Source organism: Podarcis pityusensis, assembly GCF_964106645.2.
Source record: "Podarcis pityusensis genome assembly, chromosome: 10".
In the NCBI taxonomy this organism is placed as follows: domain Eukaryota; kingdom Metazoa; phylum Chordata; class Lepidosauria; order Squamata; family Lacertidae; genus Podarcis; species Podarcis pityusensis.
The window spans coordinates 8975608-8997453 of NC_138035.1; the positions used below are offsets into that span (position 1 = coordinate 8975608).

The following is a 21846-nucleotide window of genomic DNA, read 5'->3' on the forward strand; positions in this document are numbered from 1 at the left end:
ATTCCTTCTTGTGGTTGTCAGCATATCAGAAGGCAAGGATGACAGACCTGTGACCACGCAGATGATGTTGGACCTCCATAAGAATGTCAGGAGAGCCTGTAACATCAGGCCAGCAACCGATCTAGTCCAGCACCCGGTTCTCAAACTGGCCAATCAAACAGCTGTGGAAAACCAGGAAGCAGAATTCAAGTAAGAGTGCATAGTTAAACTATGGAACTCCCTCCCACTAGATGACCACCAGGCTAGATGGCTTTAAGAGAGGATTGGACAGATTATTGGAGGAGAGGCCTGTTGATGGCTGCTAGCAATGATGGCTAGGCTCTGTCTCCATGTTCAAAGGCAGCGATGCTTCAGAATATCAGTTGCTTGGCGAGTTACCGCCCCCCAGTGGAAATAAAGACACATGACACAATTATGAAGGTTAATGGGCTAAATAAGGCCACAACTTTATTGGTTACAGGTGATGAGCAGTATTGGCTTAGGCATTGGTCCTAACCAACTATACTCGACTTCAGCCCATCTGCTTGAAGTCCGGGAAGGGTTAACCACCAGTAGGGGGAGTCCTGCTGATGCACATCAACTAGGAACTCCCCCGGGGTCACCGATAGGGGGTGTGCCTTAAGCCCTCACCTCCCTAGGCTTTGGACAGGACCACGCCCCCCCAAAACCCTTTATCGGATTACCCTTCGATATGCAGGGCAGGTGATCGTACTTCCTCTCCTCTTCCATCTACAGAACAATACCAATGCCTAACCACCAGTACCAAGAAAGTTGTGACAATTTGCTACGAGATAGGCGAAAACCAAGTGGCTGGTGCCAATTTGCCAAGTGGAAAAATTCCTACCAGGCCCCTCAACGGCGACCAACCAAGGTCCATAGCAAGGCCAAGGAACAAAAACCTGAAAGGGCGGGAGGGTGGGAAAAAACGGAACAGCTGGCAGGCGGGAAAAGAGGGAGATCCCTGGCCGCGCCTGCCTTAAATAGGACAGGCCACGCCCCCAGAGCCAGCCGATTGGTTGGCCAGGGGGTGATGCGGCTGGGGATTCCCCCAATCGTGCTGGGGCGGGGGGGTATGCAGCCCGCAACCCACCTCCTCTGCAGGGCAGAAGTGGCTTTACCAGAAACCCCAGGAGGGGAGAGTTGCTCTTGTGCTCGGATCCTGCATACGGGTTTCCCATAGGCATTTCGTTGGCCACTGTGAGAACAGGATGCTGGACTAGATGGGCCATTGGCCTGATCCTGCAGGTTCTTCTCAAGTTCTTATGTTCTAATTTGGCCCTTGTGGCAGCGAGAAAGACCTATTTCTCCCACCGAAACCTCTCCAACTGCAACTTTCAATGATTCCTTCCTAGAATCGCAACCCTCCTGTATCGCTGGCATAGGCCGCATGCCATAAGCTAGCCCGGTTTGAATGGGGTGAAGAAGTAAGCCTCTGTTTCCTGCATTTCTTTTGCCGTGCGAGAGATGAACAGTATCTTGTTCAGGACTCTGAAAAGGATTTCAGCTTTGTATGAGTAGGAACCAAGTGGGTGGCGCAGGGCAGCAGCGGGAGATGGGGGGGTGGCGGATTGCAATAAGGCGGGCGGTAAGCAGAGAATAAAAGCTTGGAATGTGTAAAAAGAGCAGCTCCAGATAACAAATCTGTTAGGTCCTGGGCTTAAAAGGTTCTTAATCATCTAATTACCTTGAAGGAGTTTTTCATCTTTTCGTGCGTAGCTGTTTTCAGGTGGTTGCTCATTCCACCCACCCTCTCCGCTCAGAGAAGGATGGGGGGGGGGTCATTTTGCCGCCAAAAAGAAAAGGGGAGGGAGAGGGGAATGAGAAGAAGAAGAAGAAGAAGAAGAAGAAGAAGAAGAAGAAGAAGAAGAAGAAGAAGAAATATCTTGTTTGTTGCAAGTATTTAATGCCAGCTCATTCATGCTTTGGGGCACATAAAAGAATGAGGGCTTCAAATATGAATTCATCCCAGCGTTTGGCAGATCCCACGGCTGTTCCTTTCCCCAGGAACAGCTGCTGCATGTTAGCAGGCCTTTAAGAGACCCTTCAGGTTCAAACGCACTGATTTCCTTTGTCCCTTTCCCTCCACTTAAGAAGCGAGATTTGCCGCCCCTCTTGGGTCTCCGGAATGGATGCTCTCCAGATGGAGAAAGAAGGGTTCATAACAGGTGCGAGAGGAACGAGCCGGGGAGCAGACCTTGGGCAGCCAAGCAGAGGCTGCCCTTCAAAGCTGCCCAGAGAGAGGAGAAAAGACTAAAGAGCAATAGATAAATAAGAACATCAGAAGAGCTTCCTGGATCAGGCCCATCCTGCGCGCACAGTGGCCAACCGGGTGCCTCAATGGCAAGCAGGATCTGAGCACAACAGCAGCACTTTCATACTCTCCGACATTTATCCGATGAATATAGGGACATCCTAGTTCATCATCGGCATCATTTTATTATCTATACACCACCCATTAATGTGGGAATGTTCAGGGATGCAGGAGAGGATATATTGTTTGGTTATAGCCTTTCCAACTCGTGTTAACAAGTTCACAATTTAGCAGAGTAACAGTCCCCTTTTTAAACTCGCAGCGGATGCGTTTGCTCAGGCTCGCTAAAGCCTCTATAATAACTGTTCTGGTATTTCCCCCTTATTCCCTCATAAAAAGATAAGACACAACACAGTCTTCTATAAAAGTATAAAAAGAGTTTACTCACTCACATTCTGTTCACAATCGGATCCCAGAAGGCAGACTTAGCATAGAAAAGTAACATACACCTGGAAATTATCTCATAAGGAGACAGCCCCTTTGTCCTCTCTTGGCTGGAAGACAAGAGAGCGTCTTTGGCTAAGCAGATGTTGCTTCTTTGATGCATGTAGTCAAAGAGAGAGAGATGGCTGCTCTGCCCTGTGCTTTTGTCATTACCTGCACAGGTGAGGCCGTGCCCACTTCTAGTCACATGCAGAGGGAGTCTGTCCCAGCCCAGAAGGATACAGGAAGTTTACCTGCTTGCTGGACAAACATTCCTCCCCATGTGTAAACATGTTCACTCTAGGAATGTTGTACTTGACTGCTCTTGTGTTTCACAACCCACAATTAAACATTTACAAATCCTTCCTGATACAGGGCTGCTTTCAGATGTCTTCTAAAGGTTGTATAGTTACTTATCTCCTTGGCTCAGGGTTCGCATAACTCTACACCAGGCATAGGCAAACTCGGCCCTCCAGCTGTTTTGGGACTACAACTCCCATCATCCCTGACCACTGGTCCTGTTAGCTAGGGATGATGGGAGTTGTAGTCCCAGAACATCTGGAGGGCCGAGTTTGCCTATGCCTGCTCTATACCCTCCACCATTTCTCCAGTGAAAATAAGGACATCCTACCATACCCTCCGATGAAAATAGGGATGTCCTAAGGAAAAGCGGGACGCGGGTGGCGCTGTGGGTCTAACCACTGAGCCTAGGGCTTGCCAATCGGAAGGCCGGCGGTTCGAATCCCCGCGAAGGGGTGAGTGCCTGTTGCTCGGTCCCTGCTCCTGCCAACCTAGCAGTTCGAAAGCATGTCAAAGTGCAAAGTAGATAAATAGGTACCACTCTGGCAGGAAGGTAAACGGTGTTTCCTTGCGCTGCTCTGCTTCGCCAGAAGCGGCTTAGTCATGCTGGCCACATGACCCGGAAGCTGTACGCCGGCTCCCTTGGCCAATAAAGCGAGATGAGTGCCACAACCCCAGAGTCGGCCACGACTGGACCTAATGGTCAGGGGTCCCTTTACTTTTACCTTTAAGGAAAAGTGGGACATTCCAGGATCAAATCAGAAACTGAGGTGGCTTCTGTAAAACCAGGGCTGTCCCTGGAAAATAGGGACACTGGGAGCGTCTGCACTCTGCCCTCCTGCAGTTCCCATAAGAACATAAGAAGGGTTTGCTGGGTCAGGCCAATGGACCATCTAATCTGGCATTGTCTTCTCATGGTAGCTAACCAGATGCCTCAGTGCGCAACTGGCAAGTAGGACCCAAGTGCAATAGCACACCCCACTCCTGAGGTTTCCAGAAACTAGGGTTCAGAAGCCTTGCTGCGAGAAAAGCGTGCTGGGGGAGATGGACCATTGGCCCGATCGAGCAGGATCTTTATTGCAAAAGAAGAAGAAGACCTAGATCCGGGGTCAGCAAACTTACCGCACCTCGGGCCAGTGTCTCCAGCGCCGATTGCGCGGCGGGCCGGCGGGTGGGGGAGCGCGTTCCCATACGCATGCACACACACGATTTCCGGTGCACTTCAGGGTCGGAGGAGCACTGGAAATAGCTTGTGAGCATGTGCACCAGCCTGCTCTGACCCAAATGTGCACCAGAAATCATGCTTGCGCATGCGCAAATAATGCTTGCGCATGCGCACAAGCTATTTCTGGTGCTCCTCCAACCCGGAAGTGGGCAGCCACCCGGCGCAGCGCCGGTAAGAGCGGGCAGCGGGTGGCGGAGGTTGCTGCGGGCTGGATAAACGAATCCCTCAGGCCTTATCAGGCCTGCAGGCCTTAGTTTGGGGACCCCTGAACTATGTCTTGGGATGGAGAGTAAGAGAGAGGGGAGGGCATCCTCAGGCTTTTGCTCACAGACGCTTCTCGCCAGCACTAAAAAATAAACAAAGGAAATAAAACCGGTTTTATGGGGAGGAGTCCCTGACAGCCCCCTTAACTAGGATGGAGCCTGTCGGAGCCACCAGCAGTCCAATACTCAATTATTCTGTTGTTATCTACAGACGTTTATGCCTTCCATAAATCCCCCAGGCAGCACTTCTTTTCCTCAGTTACCTTTTAAGGTTATGGGCATTCTCCTTCTCCATTATTACTTCTGTACCAATAAATATGTACGTCATCCATCAAGCTAATGGCGCCGTAAACTTTTAGGAAATGCAGATAAAATATATGGTGCGTTAAAGGATCCTCTGACCACCTGGAGCCTCTCCTGGGCTGCTTCTGTTACACAAGGGAAGGGTGTGACTTTGGAGGTGATGGCAGAGTTGGTAAGGGTGGAGGGAAACAGAGAGAGAGAGAGAGAGAGAGAGAAAGAAAGAGAGAGAGATGTGGCGAGGCTGGCCAAAAGATACAAAGGAAATTTACAGGGCTTGAAGCCCTCCCTGTGTTATCACTGACCTGATTCCTCTTTTATGGCCTAATAAGATCTCTTTAGTCCCCTTCCCCTGCTCCGTGGCATAAAATATAAATATGATTTTATGACCGTGGAAATTAGTAGTGTAATAATGTAAACACAGTGCGAGCTGTAAATCAGGAGCTATGCGCCGTGCATGGCATGCTTATTACCGCCTCTTGCTTTCCCCGGCACATTAGTTTGCAGCGTCTCGTGCTTCTTTTCGCAAGAAACAAAAACAAACGCAGGCAATGCCAGGATGCATTTGGACATTGTTGCTGTTGCTCGCAGTCGGAGATGCGCTGCAGTTTAAGGAAAAGGAAAAAAACGACATCCGCCAAAAGAAATCACAACAAGCTAAGGGCTTGGCAGGATTGTTGTGGGCATGAAGGGAGGAGGGGGGGAGAAACAGGTACGCCCCCCTTGAGCCCCTTGGAGGAAAAGGTGAGGTGATAAATGCAATTAATATTGAGACCAGCTTAAATTACTCACATCGGCATCGTTCAGAGGGGAAATCACTACCCTACTGGTGCCGTTTTCTGCCATTTTGAGGGGACGGGACCCAAAGACTCTCATGGCCTTCCTGGCTCTACCTCTGGCAAATCCCTGCTGGTAGGGAATATAATAATAATAATAATTTATTATTTGTACCCCGCCCATCTGGCTGGGTTTCCCCAGCCACTCTGAGCAGCTTCCAACAAAATATTAAAATACCGTAATACATCAAACATTAAAACCTTCCCTAAACAGGGCTGCCTTCAGATGTCTTCGAAAAGTCTGGTAGTTGTTTTTCTCTTTGACATCTGGTGGGAGGGCATTCCACAGGGCGGATGCCACCACCAAGAAGGCCCTCTGCCTGGTTCCCTGTAGCTTTGCTTCTCGCAGTGGGGGAACCGCCAGAAGGCCCTCGGAGCTGGACCTCAGTGTCCAGACAGAACGATGGGGGTGGAGACGCTCCTTCAGGTATACTGGGCCGAGGCCATTTAGGGCTTTAAAGGAGTCTCAACATCTTCCTGTTGTCCTCACAGCGACCCTGTGGGGGAAAGAGGGAGGTTAATGACTGAGAGACAGCAACTGGCCCCATGGCAGGCGCACCAGCTCCTGGGGTAGAGGGCTCTTTGACCACAGCAATATTTGCTGGCAAGGGGGTGGGCCCCCTCGATGCTGAGAGAGCAGAGGAGGCCAAACACAGAGCGATTCAACGGCTGGTTCCTCCTGAGTGTAAGAGAGGGAGATGTGCCACGCTGGGTTCCCCACTCAGCTTCCTCCCAATGATGCACGTTGCCTGTTTGTGATGTCAAACACACGGCACTTACACAATGCATTGTACCTTAGAGACCAACAAACAAACTTAGTTGGTTTCTAAGGTGCTACTGGAAGGAATTTACCGTATTTTTGGCTCTATAAGACACACCAGACCACAAGACGCACCTGGTTTTTGGAGGAGGAAAACAAGAAAAAAATATTCTGAATCTCAGAAGCCAGAACAGCAAGAGGGATCGCTGCGCAGTGAAAGCAGCAATCCCTCTTGCTGTTCTGGCTTCTGGGATAGCTGTGTAGCCTGCATTCGCTCCATAAGACGCACACACATTTCCCCTTACTTTTTAGGAGGGAAAAAGTGAGTCTTATAGAGCAAAAAATACGGTATTTTATTTTGTTTTGACTATGGCAGACCAACACGGCTACCTACCTATATCTAGAACAATGTGTGCATGACACCACGCATGCATAACGCACATCAGCCCTCCCCCCATCTTGGTCACAAGATGGCGCCTCTGTCCCAGGGTCACCCAATGAGCTGCATGGCTGAGTGGGGATTCGAACCCTGGTCTCCCAGGTCCCAGTCCAACATTAACCAACTGCATACTGTATATTCTAGTTCCTATGGCTTATTTCTTGGGCTCAGTATAGGGGTGGAGGTGGTTTAGGGAAGGATCTCCATTTTTTAAAAGTTCTCTCTTCCTCATCTTGGGCCGTACCCAAGGCTTGGACACAGAGGGCGAGACCCGCAACTCCCTTGTATCCCCTCTTTCCAAGAAATTGCCTTTTAAAATTTCAATTAGGAAGTACATTAGGTCAATCAGATAAAGTCACACATTGGGAAGAGGATTTCGCCTTTTTAACGGCCCTCGCCTCTTCAATTATCTATAATGAACTTCCTAACAGAGCCTCAAACCTTTTTATATGCTAACGAATCCTTTTATTGGGGCCTCTGCAATTGCCTCTTGTTAATGAATTTGAAACAAGGATGATCAAAAAGGTTATGGCGCCGGCTTGGGGTGGCGTGCGAGAAGGAAATCTCCCAATTTCTTCACATTGCCCCTTTTTCTTAACCCCCCTGGTCTTCTTGCATGTCTTTGTGCTCTGGCTCTGAGTTTCCACTCCTGGGATCCATCCCAGGGTTCCTTAAAAAAAACCAAAAAACTCTTCGATCACCTATGGTTATTATTTTTCATTATTATTGATTTGATTTATTAACCTCCCTTCACCTTGAGGCTCCCAGAGTGGCTCTCAACCATTTAAAATGCAACTTTAGAAGCAGTTTAAGACAAATTGCAGTCACAGGAAAGCACACATCTCAGGTGCCAAAGGCCAGGGGGGAGAGATGAGTCTTCAGCATAGAGACTCACAGAATTGTAGAGTTGGAAGGGACCACGAGGATCATCTAGAAGAAAAGTTTGGATTTGATATCCCGCTTTATCACTACCCAAAGGAGTCTCAAAGCGGCTCACAATCTCCTTTCCCTTCCTTCCCCACAACAAACACTCTGTGAGGTGAGTGGGGCTGAGAGACTTCAGAGAAGTGTGACTGGCCCAAGGTCACCCAGCAGCTGCATGTGGAGGAGCGGGGAAGCGAACCCGGTTCACCAGATTACGAGTCCTCTTAACCACTATACCACACTGGCTAGCCCAACCCCCTGCAATGCAGGAATCTTTTGCCCAATGTGGAGCTCGAACCCGCAACCCTGAGATTAAGAGTCTCATGCTCTACTGACTGAGCTATCCCAGGTTATCTTTTGGAAATTATACCATGTAGGTACCAGATGCACCTCTGTGTGGCAGGAGTTTCACTTCTTTAAAATATATGTGCAGTGGTACCTTGGGTTACAGACGCTTCAGGTTACAGACTCCGCTAACCCAGAAATAGTACCTCGGGTTAAGAACTTTGCTTCAGGATGAGAACAGAAATCGTGCGGCGGCAGCAGGAGGCCCCATTAGCTAAAGTTGTGATTCGGGTTAAGAAGAGTTTCAGGTTAAGAACGGACCTCCAGAATGAATTAAGTACTTAACCCGAGGTACCACTGTACTTCTTCATGCAGCACATAGTTAAAGTATGGAACTCGCTCCTGCAGGGGGCAGTAATGGGCACAAACCTAGATGACTTTAAAAGAAGATTCCACAGATTCATGGAAGGGAGGACTATCAATGGCTACTGGCCAGGATAGCTATGCTCTGCCCCCAGAGTTGGAGGTGGCAGCGCTTCTGAATAGCACTTGCTGGAAGCCACCAGCAGAAAGGGAAGAATGCACAATTCACAGTATTGGTGCTGACCTTTAAAGCCCTAAACGGCCTCAGGCCAGTATACCTGAAGGAGTGTCTCCACCCCCATCGTTCAGCCCAGACACTGAGGTCCAGCTCCGAGGGCTTTGCAAGATGCAAAGCTACAGGGAAGCAGGCAGAGGGCCTTCTCGGTGGTGGGGCCCGCCCTGTGGAACGCCCTCCCATCAGGTGTCAAGGAAATAAACAACTATCTGACTTTTAGAATACATCTGAAGGCAGTCCTGTTTAGGAAAGTTTTTAATGTTTGATGTTTTGTAGTGTTTTTAATATTCTGTTCGGAGCTGCTCAGAGTGGCTGGGGAGGCCTGGCCAGATGGGCAGGGTATAAATAAATGATGATGATGATGATGCTCAAATCTTGCTTGTGAGTTTCCCAAGGGCATCTGGTTGGTCACTGTGAGAAAAGCATGCTGGGTTGGACAGACCCAGAAGTCTGTTCTCATGTTCACTTAGGAGTTGCCACAGAGAAGGCCCTCTCCTGGTCTGCCATCACTCTCCTGAGGGCAGCAGACCTACAAAAACATCCCCTCTTCTGATCTGAATCCCCAATGGGGTCTGCAGGGAAGGGGGGATCTTCCAGAAATTTGGGGGCCGGGTCATTTATGGCTTTAAACACGCAACAGGAGCACCTTGAATTGGGCCAGAAAGCAAACTGGCAACAAATGCAGCTGTTCCAAAACAGCTTTTTATTACATATATATATATATATATATATATATATATATATATATATATATAACATATATATAAAACATATATATAAAATATGTTCTGGGAAATTCATATTTCTGCATTTTTTAAAATAGCATTGCATTATTCAACAAATGCTGTGTGTGAGTGTGTTGAAAGCTTTTGGGGAATTCCATACTGTTTGATCAGAGCCTGGCATGGTGGGCATATTTTCCTCGCAAACACACCTGATGCTAGTTGTGGTCCATCTCACCCACAGCACAGCATGATTGACAGTCTCCATAATGCCATTCCTAGTCAGGGTAACTGCAGCTGTTCCGCAGCTCATCCATTCCTTGGTGTTGCTCAACTGTTTGTGCCCATGAGGCGCGTCCGCCATCTGCTGTGAGGAGAGATACCTCCCGCATCTCTCTCTAAAGTCACACGTCTTTCTGCTTCCCCCTCCTGGTGCTTTGAGTCACTCCTTCCCTTCGTCCCTCCCTTCCCATCGCCAGTTCTTGAAATCGGGCACCTGAAATCAGCCCCCCGCAGAATGTGCTGCTTTGCTGCCTCTCCTTCTGGGAAACAGAGCCTTTCCTTAGAATGCGGTGAGGACAAATTAAAGGGCAGCTCTCTTGCATTACATAAAAGGGGGGAAGAGGCGCAGCTCAGTAGTAGAGCAGCTGCTTTGAATGCAAAAGGCCCCAGTGGCAATTGCAGGTAAAGCGGATGTGCTGGTCCCGAGGGTTAACCGTGCGGCGAGGTCCAAGTCCATTCCAAATTGAGGGTGTGGTATGGAGGCTGTCCATCAAAGCTGAAGCTGGGTCCAAGGCAGGGAGTCGGGTGAGGTCAGGAACTCTGGCAGAAGATCAGGACAGGGTGCAGGCAGGAACAGGTTACCAAACAATGTTGCTCCCGCAACCTGGAACTGGGGCTGGCTGGCTTTTATTTGCCCAGAGGCATAGGGCGGCCCCAGTCCACAGGTGACTCTCCTCTCCCGGCCTGGAGGTGAGCACTCCTCCTGCGAGAACTTAGTTCCCTCCGCCTCTCTGCCCTGAGCCTCTGCAGCTCAGGAGAGGCTGGAGGGTTACCGGACCCAGAGGCAACCTCCTCTTCCCCTGACGGGGCTGAGAGTGGAGCACCTGCAGGCAATGGGTCCTCCATCACCTCAGGGGCCAGAGCAGACTCAGCTGGTGCCTGCACCTGAGGATCCAGCACAGGTGAGGACCCTTCAGGCTCAAGCCCCAGCCTCAGCTCAGCTGGTCCTGGAGGCGGGGACTCCTGTGCAGGCTGGGATTCCTCAGGTTCAGCCTCCGAGTACACATCCCAGGCCATCACAGCGGGGAATATCCCCTGCCTGGAGACCTGGAGAGCTGCTCAAGCCAATGCAGACATCACTAAATTAGATGGACCAAGGTGGGCTAAGGCAGATGGTAGTTGAATCCAGGGCTGGCTTACCCATAGGCGCTAGGGGTGCAGGGCACCTGGGTGTAGGGCTCTCAGGGGCACCAGGCCGAGAGTCCGGGGCTGAGATTTGGAGTCTGGGGATTGAAGAACCAGGCCAGCTGACAGCCGCTGTCGAGTGAAGCAGAGCCCATCAGAGCACTGCAGGCTTTTCTGCTGCAGGCGCTGAGGCAGCCGGCTGGCTCCGCCCTCCTGCGTGCCTGGGATTGGCGGGCCATAGAGAAGCCCGCCCAGCGCACAAATGCTGCTCACACGAGGTGCACAGCTTCCCTCCCAAGCCTCTGCGGGGATTGCTGTCCTCCCTCCACCTGCAGTGGCATGGGAGAGAATTGCTCAACAACTTTGGCCTGCCCCCCCCCAAATGGGGGGCGCTGGGCAGTTTTTTGCACCCCGGTGCCGCATATGCTAAAGACGGCCTTGGTTGAATCTGAATGTTGAAAGATTTGGGGCAGATGGAAGGAAACACTTCTTAACACTGCACATGGTTAAATTATGAAATTTGCTCCCGTGGTGATGACCACCAACTAGAGGGCTTTAGAAGACCGAATTCCTGGAGGAGAGGGCAATCGATGGATGGCAGCTGGAGACAGTAATGCTTCTGTATACCGATTGCATGAGACGACAGGAGGGGAAAGGGCTCTTGTGCTTGGATCCTGCTTGCAGTTTTCCCAATGGGGCACCTGGTTGGCCACTGTGAGAATAGGGAGCAGGATTAGATGGGCCATTGGCCGTCAGGCCCTTCTTACCTTCTTATGAACAATGGCCTGTCTCAACAACAATAAGGCAGCGGGTGCAGAATGCCATGGCGAGACTCCTTACGGGGTCCTCGCCGCGGGATCACATTCACCCAGTGCTATTCCAGCTGCACTGGCTCCTGGTGGAGTACAGGATCAGTAAGGTACCCTAACCCTAACCCTAACCCTAACCCTAACCCTAACCATTAAAGTCCTATACGGCCTAGGACTCTCGTACCTATGGGACCGCCTCTCCTGGTATGTCCCACGGAGGACTTTACGGTCTTCAAACAAAAACATCTTGGAGGTCCCGGGCCACAGGGAAGTTAGGCTGCCCTCAACCAGAGCCAGGGCTTTTTCGGCTGTGGCTCCGATCTGGTGGAACGCTCTGCCACAAGAGGCTAGGGCCCACAGGATTTGAGATCTTTCTGCAGGGCCTGCAAGACAGAGCTGTTCCACCAGGCCTTTGGCCAAGACACAGTGTGACTCCCTCCTTTGGTAATCCTCACAGAACTCTAGCCCAATGGTTGCCATGAATTTGATTTTAAATTGATTTTAAACTGAACTGATTTTAGAATGTTGTGTTACTTTTATTGTTGTTAGCCGCTTTGAACCCGGCTTCGGCTGGGGAGGGCAGGATATAAATAATTTTTTATTATTATTATTATTGCAGAGTGGCAGAAAACAAGCTTGCTCCATCTTCCACGGGACAGCCCTTCAGATATCAGAAGAAAGCTATCGCGTCACCTCTCAATTGAGGGAACTGGGAATGTTTAGCCTTGTAAAGAGGAGACTTAAATGAGATATGATAGCCACCTTCAAATATCTAAAGGGGAAATGGAGCAAGCTTATTTTCTCCTGCTCCAGAGGGTAGGACCCAAACCAATGGCTTCAAGTTACAAGAAGGGAAGTTCTGACCAAGCATCAGAAAGAACTTTCTGACAGTAAGAGTTGTTTGGCAGTAGAACCGTCTCCCTTGGAAGGTGGTGGGCTCTCCTTCCTTTGAAATTTTTAAGCAGAGATGGAATGGCCATCTGCCATGTATGATCTACTTGAGACTCCGGCATTGCAGGATTTGGGGTCCTTTCCAACTCATAGAGTTGTATTTTTTCCCAGGCTTAACATGGCCGGTTCCCGCAACTATTTATCAACCCTTTACTTCACCTACTTTACTTCCCAATACTTCACCTACTCACAAAAGATGTCAATCAACATTTGATGATCTCCTTCTACCGGTCCACAATAGAAAGTGTCTGTCAGGGAACTGCCATCAGTGCCGGAGGGAGAGAGCAAAAGCCAGAGGGATTCCAGAGAGCGTCCAGGGATTGGGAGAAGCAGCCCATCTTCTGGGGAAGAGAATCAGTGTAGCACCAGTGGAGAAGGGGGGCAGGTGGGGGAAGCGGCAAGGCGGTCCCATGACTCCTTGCCTGGGACCAGCGGGGAGAGTAGGGGTCCTCCGTTGCCCACGCCCTCCTTGCGCAGAAGGCTTTCGCGCAGAGAGAGTAGGAGGAGACTAGGCGTCAAAGAGCTTCTTTGCTGGAAGAAGGTTAAGAAACGCCCACTGACGGATTCTGCCAGCGATTGAGTCAGCCACGGGTGAGTGGCTGTCCGGACAGAAAAGGTTCACTTAGGCAACCCAGCCAGGTGTTTGCACCCAGCCGGGGAGATAAGCACCGGTTTACGCACAAGCAACCCCTAGAACCATTACAGTGTCCTTTCATACTGCATCACGGTGTGGTACGCTGCTTTGACATCAACTGATAGGAAGTGCACAAGATATTATGGGCTGTCCCATGAATCTGCTGGATAAAATAGCGGAAGAATGTTGCCTCAGGAGAGTGAGGGAAATTCTCAGGGATGATTCACGCCCTGGCCGTCACTTTCTTGATCTCCTGCCCTCGGGCAGAGGATATAGAAGCATGATTAGTCGCACCAACAGGGTAAAGAACAGCTTCTATCCGTGGGCTGTTAGGCTGCTGAATAAAAAGATAACAACAGGGCAACTGACTTTCAGGTTTGGTGTATGTGTGTCAGTAAACGAGGGGAATTAAGACTAAGAGAGCTGAGTGGGGGGCGCTCGTGTAATCTCACTGTATACAAGTTGTACAAGTGACAATAAAGTATTTCAATTTCAATTTATCATCTTTGTTAACCTTCCTCTGCTCCTGTAAGAGTTTGCAGGACAACACCTAATTAAGGCCACGGCGAGTTGCCAGATTCCAAATCGGCCTATCAGGAAAACATAACTAAGCGTTTTACTAACTTGCACGGGACAATTTCTTTCCCCTCCCAACCCACCTCCTCCTCCTCCCTGCTTTCTCCAGGACTGCCCCCAGTTGCTGCACATCAGTAAGATCTTGGTGCCTGTGGATGTCATCAAGCCAATCACGCTGAAGGCCAAGAACCTTCCTCAGCCTCAGTCCGGGCAGCGGGGCTACGAGTGCATCATCAGTATCCAGGGCAATGAGAAGAGGGTGCCTGCTTTGCGGTTCAACAGCTCCAGCGTCCAGTGCCAAAACACTTCAGTGAGTAAGCCCTGCCACTCTGGGCCATGGGAAAGGGAAGAGGGGGGCTGGACTGCAGGAAGAGATAGGGGAAAATCAGTGCTGGATTTACGTATAAGCCAAACAAGCTATAGCTTAGAGCCCTACTCTCTTGGAGCCTCCCCAAAAAAATTAAAGGGAAAAAACCTGGACGTACATTTCCAAAATATAAGATAAACTAATAAAATAAAACCTACATACAGCAACAGTGTTTTGTGTTGTGTAAGCTCCTATGGTGTAAGTCATGGGCCCCGCCTACTAGCCTGCTCCCTAAAATATCACTGGTTTGCTCCTTTCTATATATAGGGTACCTATATTCTGCATGGACTGGTTGAAAATGTTATGTGCAAATGGCTTGAGATACCTATGAGGTCCATAAATTACCGTATAGCTTATATTCAACACAAAAAACAGCGACAATTTGTTGTTGACATATAAAGGGCCCCATTACCTTCAGTAGCTTAGGGCCTCATCAAACCTAAATCCGGCCCTGGGGACAATTGTGATTTTGTTTGCATTTTAATGGGAGACTTTCCGAACCAACACAAAGACCGAAACAGAGCTATCGCTTGAGATCTGTGCTTCTCTGAATTTTTGTGATGCAATTCTCCAGTCAAACGATGTGCATGGGGTGGAGAGGCGTAGGTCGAAGTGAAGGCTATCGATGGCATGCAATCTATCTATGTTCTAGTAGGTCCACGTGATGAGGCAATACTTTCAAATGCCACTTGCTGGAAACCACAGATGGGGAGAGTTCTCTGTGTTCGAATCCTGCTTCAGGGTTCCCCACAGACACTTGATTGCCCACTGTGAGATTGTTTGACTCGGCAGGCCCTTAGCCTGATCCAGCATGTTCTTAAGATGTGGGTCTCTGCTCCACCTACTAGCAGGTTGGCAGTTTTAAAGGCATTTTCTCCTGGTTGATATAATTGCCGCATGACCAAGATGATAAATGGTCTTTAAGGTAAAGGGACCCCTGACCATTAGGTCCAGGCGTGGCCGACTCTGGGGTTGCGGCGCTCATCTCGCTTTATTGGCCAAGGGAGCCGCGTACAGCTTCCGGGTCATGTGGCCAGCATGACTAAGCCGCTTCTGGCAAACCAGAGCAGGGCACGGAAACGCCGTTTACCTTCCCACCGGAATGTTACTTATTTATCTACTTGCACTTTGACACGTTTTCGAACTGCTAGGTTGGCAGAAGCAGGGACCGAGCAATGGGAGCTCACCCCGTCACAGGGATTTCAACCACCAACCTTCTGATCGGCAAGTCCTGGGCTCTGTGGTTTAACCCACAGCGCCACCCGCGTCCCTTAAATGGTCTTTAAGTCCAGCCTTAATGAGGATCAGTAGATCGAGTTGGATATGAGCCTGTAGAAGAGAAGACTGCAAAGCAATATGACAGCCATCTTCAAATATCTGAAATATCTTCAAATAAGGGACGTAATAGTGCCACTGTATTCTGCTCTGGTCAGACCTCACCTGGAGTACTGTGTCCAGTTCTGGGCACCACAGTTCAAGAAGGACACTGACAAACTGGAACGTGTCCAGAGGAGGGCAACCAAAATGGTCAAAGGCCTGGAAACGATGCCTTATGAGGAACGGCTAAGGGAGCTGAAATATAGAGTCACAAAGTGATTTCATGCTCTTTATTCAGCTCATAGTGGTGAGGAGGAATGAATGAAAGTCCCCTCAAAGTATCTGCTTTATATACATTATTTACACAATGGGCTGCACATGATTGGCTAATTCTGGCATTCTACTGTAAGCCAATCAGGTTGTGGATTCACTTATATCTGGGGCATGATTGGGTGGTTCCTGCCAACCAATCATACTGCTGCATTGTTCTAGGACCAATCAGACTGCTGCAATTTGGATCCTATTGTTCTAGGACCAATCAGACTGCTGCAGTTTGGATCCTATTCAACTCAGTACATAACAGGAGCTGGGCATGTTTAGCCTGGAGAAGAGGAGGTTAAGGGGTGACATGATAGCCATGTTCAAATATATAAAAGGATGTCACATAGAGGAGGGAGAAAGGTTGTTTTCTGCTGCTCCAGAGAAGCGGACACGGAGCAATGGATCCAAACTACAAGAAAGAAGATTCCACCTAAACATTAGGAAGAACTTCCTGACAGTAAGAGCTGTTTGACAGTGGAATTTGCTGCCAAGGAGTGTGGTGGAGTCTCCTTCTTTGGAGGTCTTTAAGCAGAGGCTTGACAACCATATGTCAGGAGTGCTCTGATGGTGTTTCCTGCTTGGCAGGGGGTTGGACTCGATGGCCCTTGTGGTCTCTTCCAACTCTATGATTCTATGATTCTATGATTCAAATATCAAATATCTAATGGGCTGCTACGTGGAAGATGGAGCAAACTTGCTTTCTTTGGCTCCAGAGGAGAGGACCAGAAACGATGAGATTCAAATGTCAAGGGAGGAGATTCCAACCAAATACTAAGGAAGAACTTCTGGGTGGGAACAGCTGTTTGACAGTGGAATGGACTCCAACTGCACAATCCTATGATTCTAAGAGAATTTTGCAGCACATGTAGCTTCTTTTCCATTTAAATCCTCTATACAAATCTGGATCTGGGTGTTCCGCCTCCGCTCCCCTCTGTGTCATTCGGAGGCTCCTTTTTGCCTCAGGAAGGACTCGGCTGAAAGGTTTTAATTTATTTTGCAAACTTTTATTCTCCTCTCCCGAGCAGAGCTTTCTAAAGTCAAGCCACTCTTCAGACAGGCAGGAATCTGAGGCACATCACATCGGTCCTTCCTTGCAATGAATACTAATTCAGGGGTTTTTTTTGGGGGGGGGGCGGGTGTTGGATAGAAAGAGAGAGGGATAATTCCAGTAAAAAGCTGCACAGGCAGGATGCTAGCAACACTATTGCCTGTTATCGGCTGCACCCAACCATAGGGTGTTTCTATTCTAATTCCTGAACAATTCAAGATCTAATTCCTGAACAATTCAGCAAACTTTCAGCAGGGGGCCGGTCCATTGTCCCTCAGACCTTGTGGGGGGCCGGACTGTATTTTGAAGGGGGGGGGAAATGAACGAATTCCTATGCCCCACAAATAAACCAGAGATGCATTTTAAATAAAAGGACACATTCTACTCATGTAAAAACACGCTGATTCCCGGATCCACTGGCTGGATTGAGAAGGCGATTGGGCCGGATCCGGCCCCTGGGGCTTAGTTTGCTTACCCATGAGATACACAGTGTGCGCACATGTGCGTAGGGGGTCCAATTTGGCCAAGGCTACATGCCCCGCAAGGAATCAAGGTGCTAAGCAGAAAGAACTGAGATCATTCAAGCATTTTCTTATTTTCTTTTTTCCTAATTATTATTTTATTTTATTTACAAACAAACAGGTAAACATTATTTACTATTATTTATTCTCATTTGACTTTACAAGCATTAATCCAAACATATCAACGTATTATTTTTTGAGCAGTGTTTGGACATATAATCTTCAAACCATTTCCACTGTAGTCTTAATTTCTGATTTGATTGGTACCTTATAACTACAGTTAGTTTTGCCAATTCAAGCGTTTTCAAGTTCTAAAAGTGAAGCCACACTTTCCTCTTTTGAAAAGCTGAAATGCTTGAATATTTCTGTCTGTTTTTTCTCAAACTTGGACCGGCCGTTACCCCGACAAAGATAAAAGGCTGTTGCACCCCGCCCCAGGTTGCGGGAGCAACATTGCTGTATGCTAGATCCTGCCTGAGATCCTGTACCTGTCCTTGCCTGGTTTCCTGCCTTGGCCCTGTCGGACTGACTCCTAGCGGAACCTTTGGATTCTGAACTGGTCCTGGACCGTGTTTCAAGGGTTACCCCCGGGCCCAGCACAGGGTCCTACCCCTCAGGAGCAGCAGAAAGCAAGCTTGCTCCATCAAGGAAGAAGTCAGTTTATATTTGGTTCTGGGCTCTTGGTGTGGAAGGAGACCTCTTTGGCTGGTGTGGTTGAACTTCCCGCAGCCTCCTTCCTTGCCCAGAGCTGGGAGTTGGGGCATTTCTGTCACTTAAGAAAAAAGAAAAGCAGGGGAAGGAGAGGGGGAGAGAGAGGGAATCTTGATTAGGGGCCAATAAAATTGTCCAAATCTTATTTATTTATAAAAGTATTTCTATACAAAGTATTTCTACAAATTAATGCAATGTAATATGGCTGCATGCAAGTGTATATACAATAACACAGAAGACACCATATAATAATGTAATAAAGTTCAAGATGATATAGAGCCCTGTTCTCCGCTGGGAACTCTTCAAGCTTAGCTGCATTAGAATGGAGACGTAAGCTATAATTAACAACCAAAATACACTCGTTAATGATTATTTATTATTTCACTCTAGCGCATGTATGATTCCGCGTGTGGCATCTGCTTTTATTATATGGTTATCACAACATTTGTGGGAACGTGAGGAGAAGCTGCGTGGTGTACCAGTGCGCGTTGTGCAAAATTTAAAAACGGGCGCTGCAAAAATGGTCAAAACAAGGGACCGTGAATAGTTTGACATTGGTTGCAATAAGGAAAATAAATAAATCAGAAACATCACAAACAGTGGGAGAAACTCACTGGCAGGCATGTGGCTGTTTCTCGGCGTTAATTAAAGCTCTCTGACAACAGTGTGCAGCTCAGTGCATCATCTGGTTGAGCATCGTTGCATAATGTCATCCTGTTTGCTCGATGAAGCTGGATGGCTGATGTACACCCATATGCTTGTGTTGACTCAAGCTACAGCGGTGCCAGCTTGTCATGTAAGATCAGCCTATGAGTTACGCTCTCTCTGGTTGGGTGTACAGACTCCAGAGTAAAACTCAGCAGGGTGGAACCAAACATGGATTTGCGCAGCAAATGATGCGGCTACTGACTTTCCCCCCTTCCAAAGCGCTCTGGAATATACAGGGTATTTCAAAAGGTGTGAGAACACACAACTGAGCATGCTCGTAGTATCATGGGATTGTAGAGTTGGAAGGGACCACGAGGGTCATCCAGTCTACCCCGCCTCCCGGCAATGCAGGAATCTTTTTTCCCAAAGTGGGACTCGAACCCGCAGCCCTAACATTCAGAGTCTACTGATGGAGCGGTAACGAGATGAAAGATGTAATGAAAAACATTAATAGAAACTTGTAGAAAAGGGGCAATATGGCAGTTATTCCAAGATAGCACTTAAACAGACATTCATATAATAAAAGATAGCACTGGATGAAATTATTGGTCTCAACTAGGGCCAGGGCCTTTTCAGTACTGGCCCCGACTTGGTGGAACGCTCTGTCACAAGAGACTACGGCCCTGCGGGACTTGACATCTTTCCGCAGGGCCTGCAAGACAGAGCTGTTCCACCAGACCTTTGGTTTCAACTCAGTCTGACCCTTATGTTTCCCTCCCCTTATGGTCTTGATCTATGGTCTACTTTTAAAATGAGGCTGCATTTTAAATTGTATTTTAACCCATATTTTAAAAAACTGGTTCCCCCTCTCTATTACGTTTTTACTGTAATTTTACTGGTGTTAGCCACCCTGAGCCTGGCTCTGGCCGGGGAGGGCGAGGTATAAATTATTATTATTATTATTATTATTATTATTATTATTATTATTATTATTATATTTGGATGGAATTTTTCACCTATGTGACTGTGTCACTAAGTACATCCCTGGTGTGCTTCCTGTACTCCTCTCCCCTGCTTGTTGCTTCCTATTGTAGTCCTCTATGACATCACTCATTACCATGGCAGCTGTTGTGTTATGCCCTTGCTTTTTCTCTGGAATGTAAGATGGGAAAGGGTGTTAGAGCCACGAGCCTTTCAACAACCTGTTTAGCGTGGAGTAGATAAGACTGATAAGGTGATATGAGAGCCATCTTCAAATATCGGAAGGGCTGACACATGGAGGATAATAATAATTTATTATTTATACCCTGCCCATCTGGCTGGGTTTTCCCAGCCACTCTGGGTGGCTTCCAACAGAATATTAAAATACAATAGTCTATTAAACATTAAAAGCTTCCCTAAACAGGGCTCCCTTCAGACGTCTTCTAAAGGTCTGGTAGTTGTTGTTCTCTTTGACATCTGGTGGGAGGGCGTTCCACAGGGCGGGCGCCACTACCGAGAAGTCCCTCTGCCTGGTTCCGTGTAACTTGGCTTCTCGCAGTGAAGGAACCGCCAGAAGGCCCTCGGAGCTGGACCTCAGCAGAACGATTTGGGTGGAGACGCTCCTTCAGGTATACAGGGCTGAGGCCGTTTAGGGCTTTCAAGGTCAGCATCAACACTTTGAATTGTGCTCAGAAACGTACTGGGAGCCAGTGTAGGATTGAGCAAGCTTGTTTTCCGCTGCTCCAGAGAGTAGGACCCAAAGCAATGGTTTCAATTTGCAAGGAATGAGATTCCGACTAAACGCTAGGAAGAACTTTCTGACAGTAAGAGCTGCTTGACAGCAGAACAGACTCCCTCGGAAGGTGGTAGATTCTGTTTCATTGGAGGCTTTTAAATGGAGGTTGGGTGTCCATCTGCCAGAGATTCTTTAGCTGTGATTCCTTCATTGCAGGGGGTTGAACGAGGTGATCTTTGGCTCACCTCCAACTCTACGAATCTGTGATTCTAGGCCTGGAAGTGAGCTTCAAAATATATCAGGACTACTAGCTTGTACTTGTTCTTCCATGATGCTTTCTTCCGATTTTCCTCAACTAATCATTTCCTCTAGTTGATGTTGCTGTTGATGTTCCTTTCACAATGAATGTAGGCCTCATTGTCCTTCCTCTGCCCCATTGCAGAAAGCTGTCATTAAAACCATGCAGCCCATTTTCTGTGGCATTAAACGCCATGTTTCCAATTATGGGCCTTTTGCCAGTTTTACGATCTGTTACAAATGAGCGTGCCATCATCCCACTTTGCTTTGCTCCGAGATTCCATTACTGGTTAGTGGCCTGTGAGTGCCGAAGCTCAGGATCTCACTGGGATTTATGGCTTGAAAAATTAAGGATGCTTTTTATGAACCTTTTTGGGGTGCTTGTTTGTTTTTAAAAAAGAAAAGAATTGCAATATTCTGAAAGTTAAAAGGAAACCTGACCCAAACCCAGAACCCAGACAATATGTCTGTATCGGTTCCTCAGATCTTCCTAGTGAAGTAATCTTACCAGTACAAAGCTGAAATCCCTGCAGAGTCTTAACAGGGAGAGAGGGTGATAGTTGTCGATGAACACCACACACCTGTTGAACAGCCCCATCCTTCATCTGAAGACCCCAAAGCAGAGGCTGCTATAGCTGCTAGCCCAAAGTGCAACGTGGCTTTATGGACCATCTTGATCTTGAGGAAGGCATCATGGTGTTAAACAACGTCTTAGTAGGAGCTCCTGTCACACATTACTATGTGGTTAGATGTGTCCATATGAGGGACTGTAGCGTACATTTTTCATGCACACTTGGTGTGATGCAAACCCCTGTTACATAACAAAACATCCCTGACCTATAAGGAAACCTCTTAATGGTTTCTTCCTTTTCTCCGTTCGTTAAATATTCCTCACCCAATTTACTGTGTCATCAAGCGTCTTGGTGTCTCCTTCCAAAGACTGGCACGTTGGGACTTTCCAGTTCATCATTTCAACCACTTTGCCCACAGCCCTGCAGTGGTATAATCTAGGTAGTATTCCGAGAAGCATCATCATCGTCCTTTATCATTTATATGCCACCCAACTGACTCAGTTTCCCCAGCCACTCTGGGTGGCTTCCATCACATTAAAACATCAAGCACAGTAAAACATCAAC

The 21846-nt window shown here is 48.2% G+C and overlaps 1 protein-coding gene and 1 long non-coding RNA gene across 5 annotated transcripts in view; one reads left to right on the top strand and one right to left on the bottom strand.

The window, feature by feature from the left end:
- Positions 1 to 21846, top strand: part of PLXNA4 (plexin A4) — a 609453-nt gene that overhangs the window by 468261 nt on the left and 119346 nt on the right. For all 4 annotated transcript variants that reach the window (XM_081022606.1, XM_081022607.1, XM_081022608.1 and 1 more), the window contains one exon: positions 13873 to 14073. In XM_081022606.1, coding sequence (XP_080878732.1) covers positions 13873 to 14073 — 201 coding nt within the window. The remainder of the gene's footprint in view (positions 1 to 13872; positions 14074 to 21846) is intronic.
- Positions 17587 to 21724, bottom strand: LOC308486528. Its single transcript, XR_013991129.1, has 3 exons — positions 21292 to 21724; positions 19713 to 19848; positions 17587 to 18103 (listed from the first exon to the last, which is right to left on the bottom strand). It is a non-coding gene; the product is annotated as an uncharacterized lncRNA (long non-coding RNA).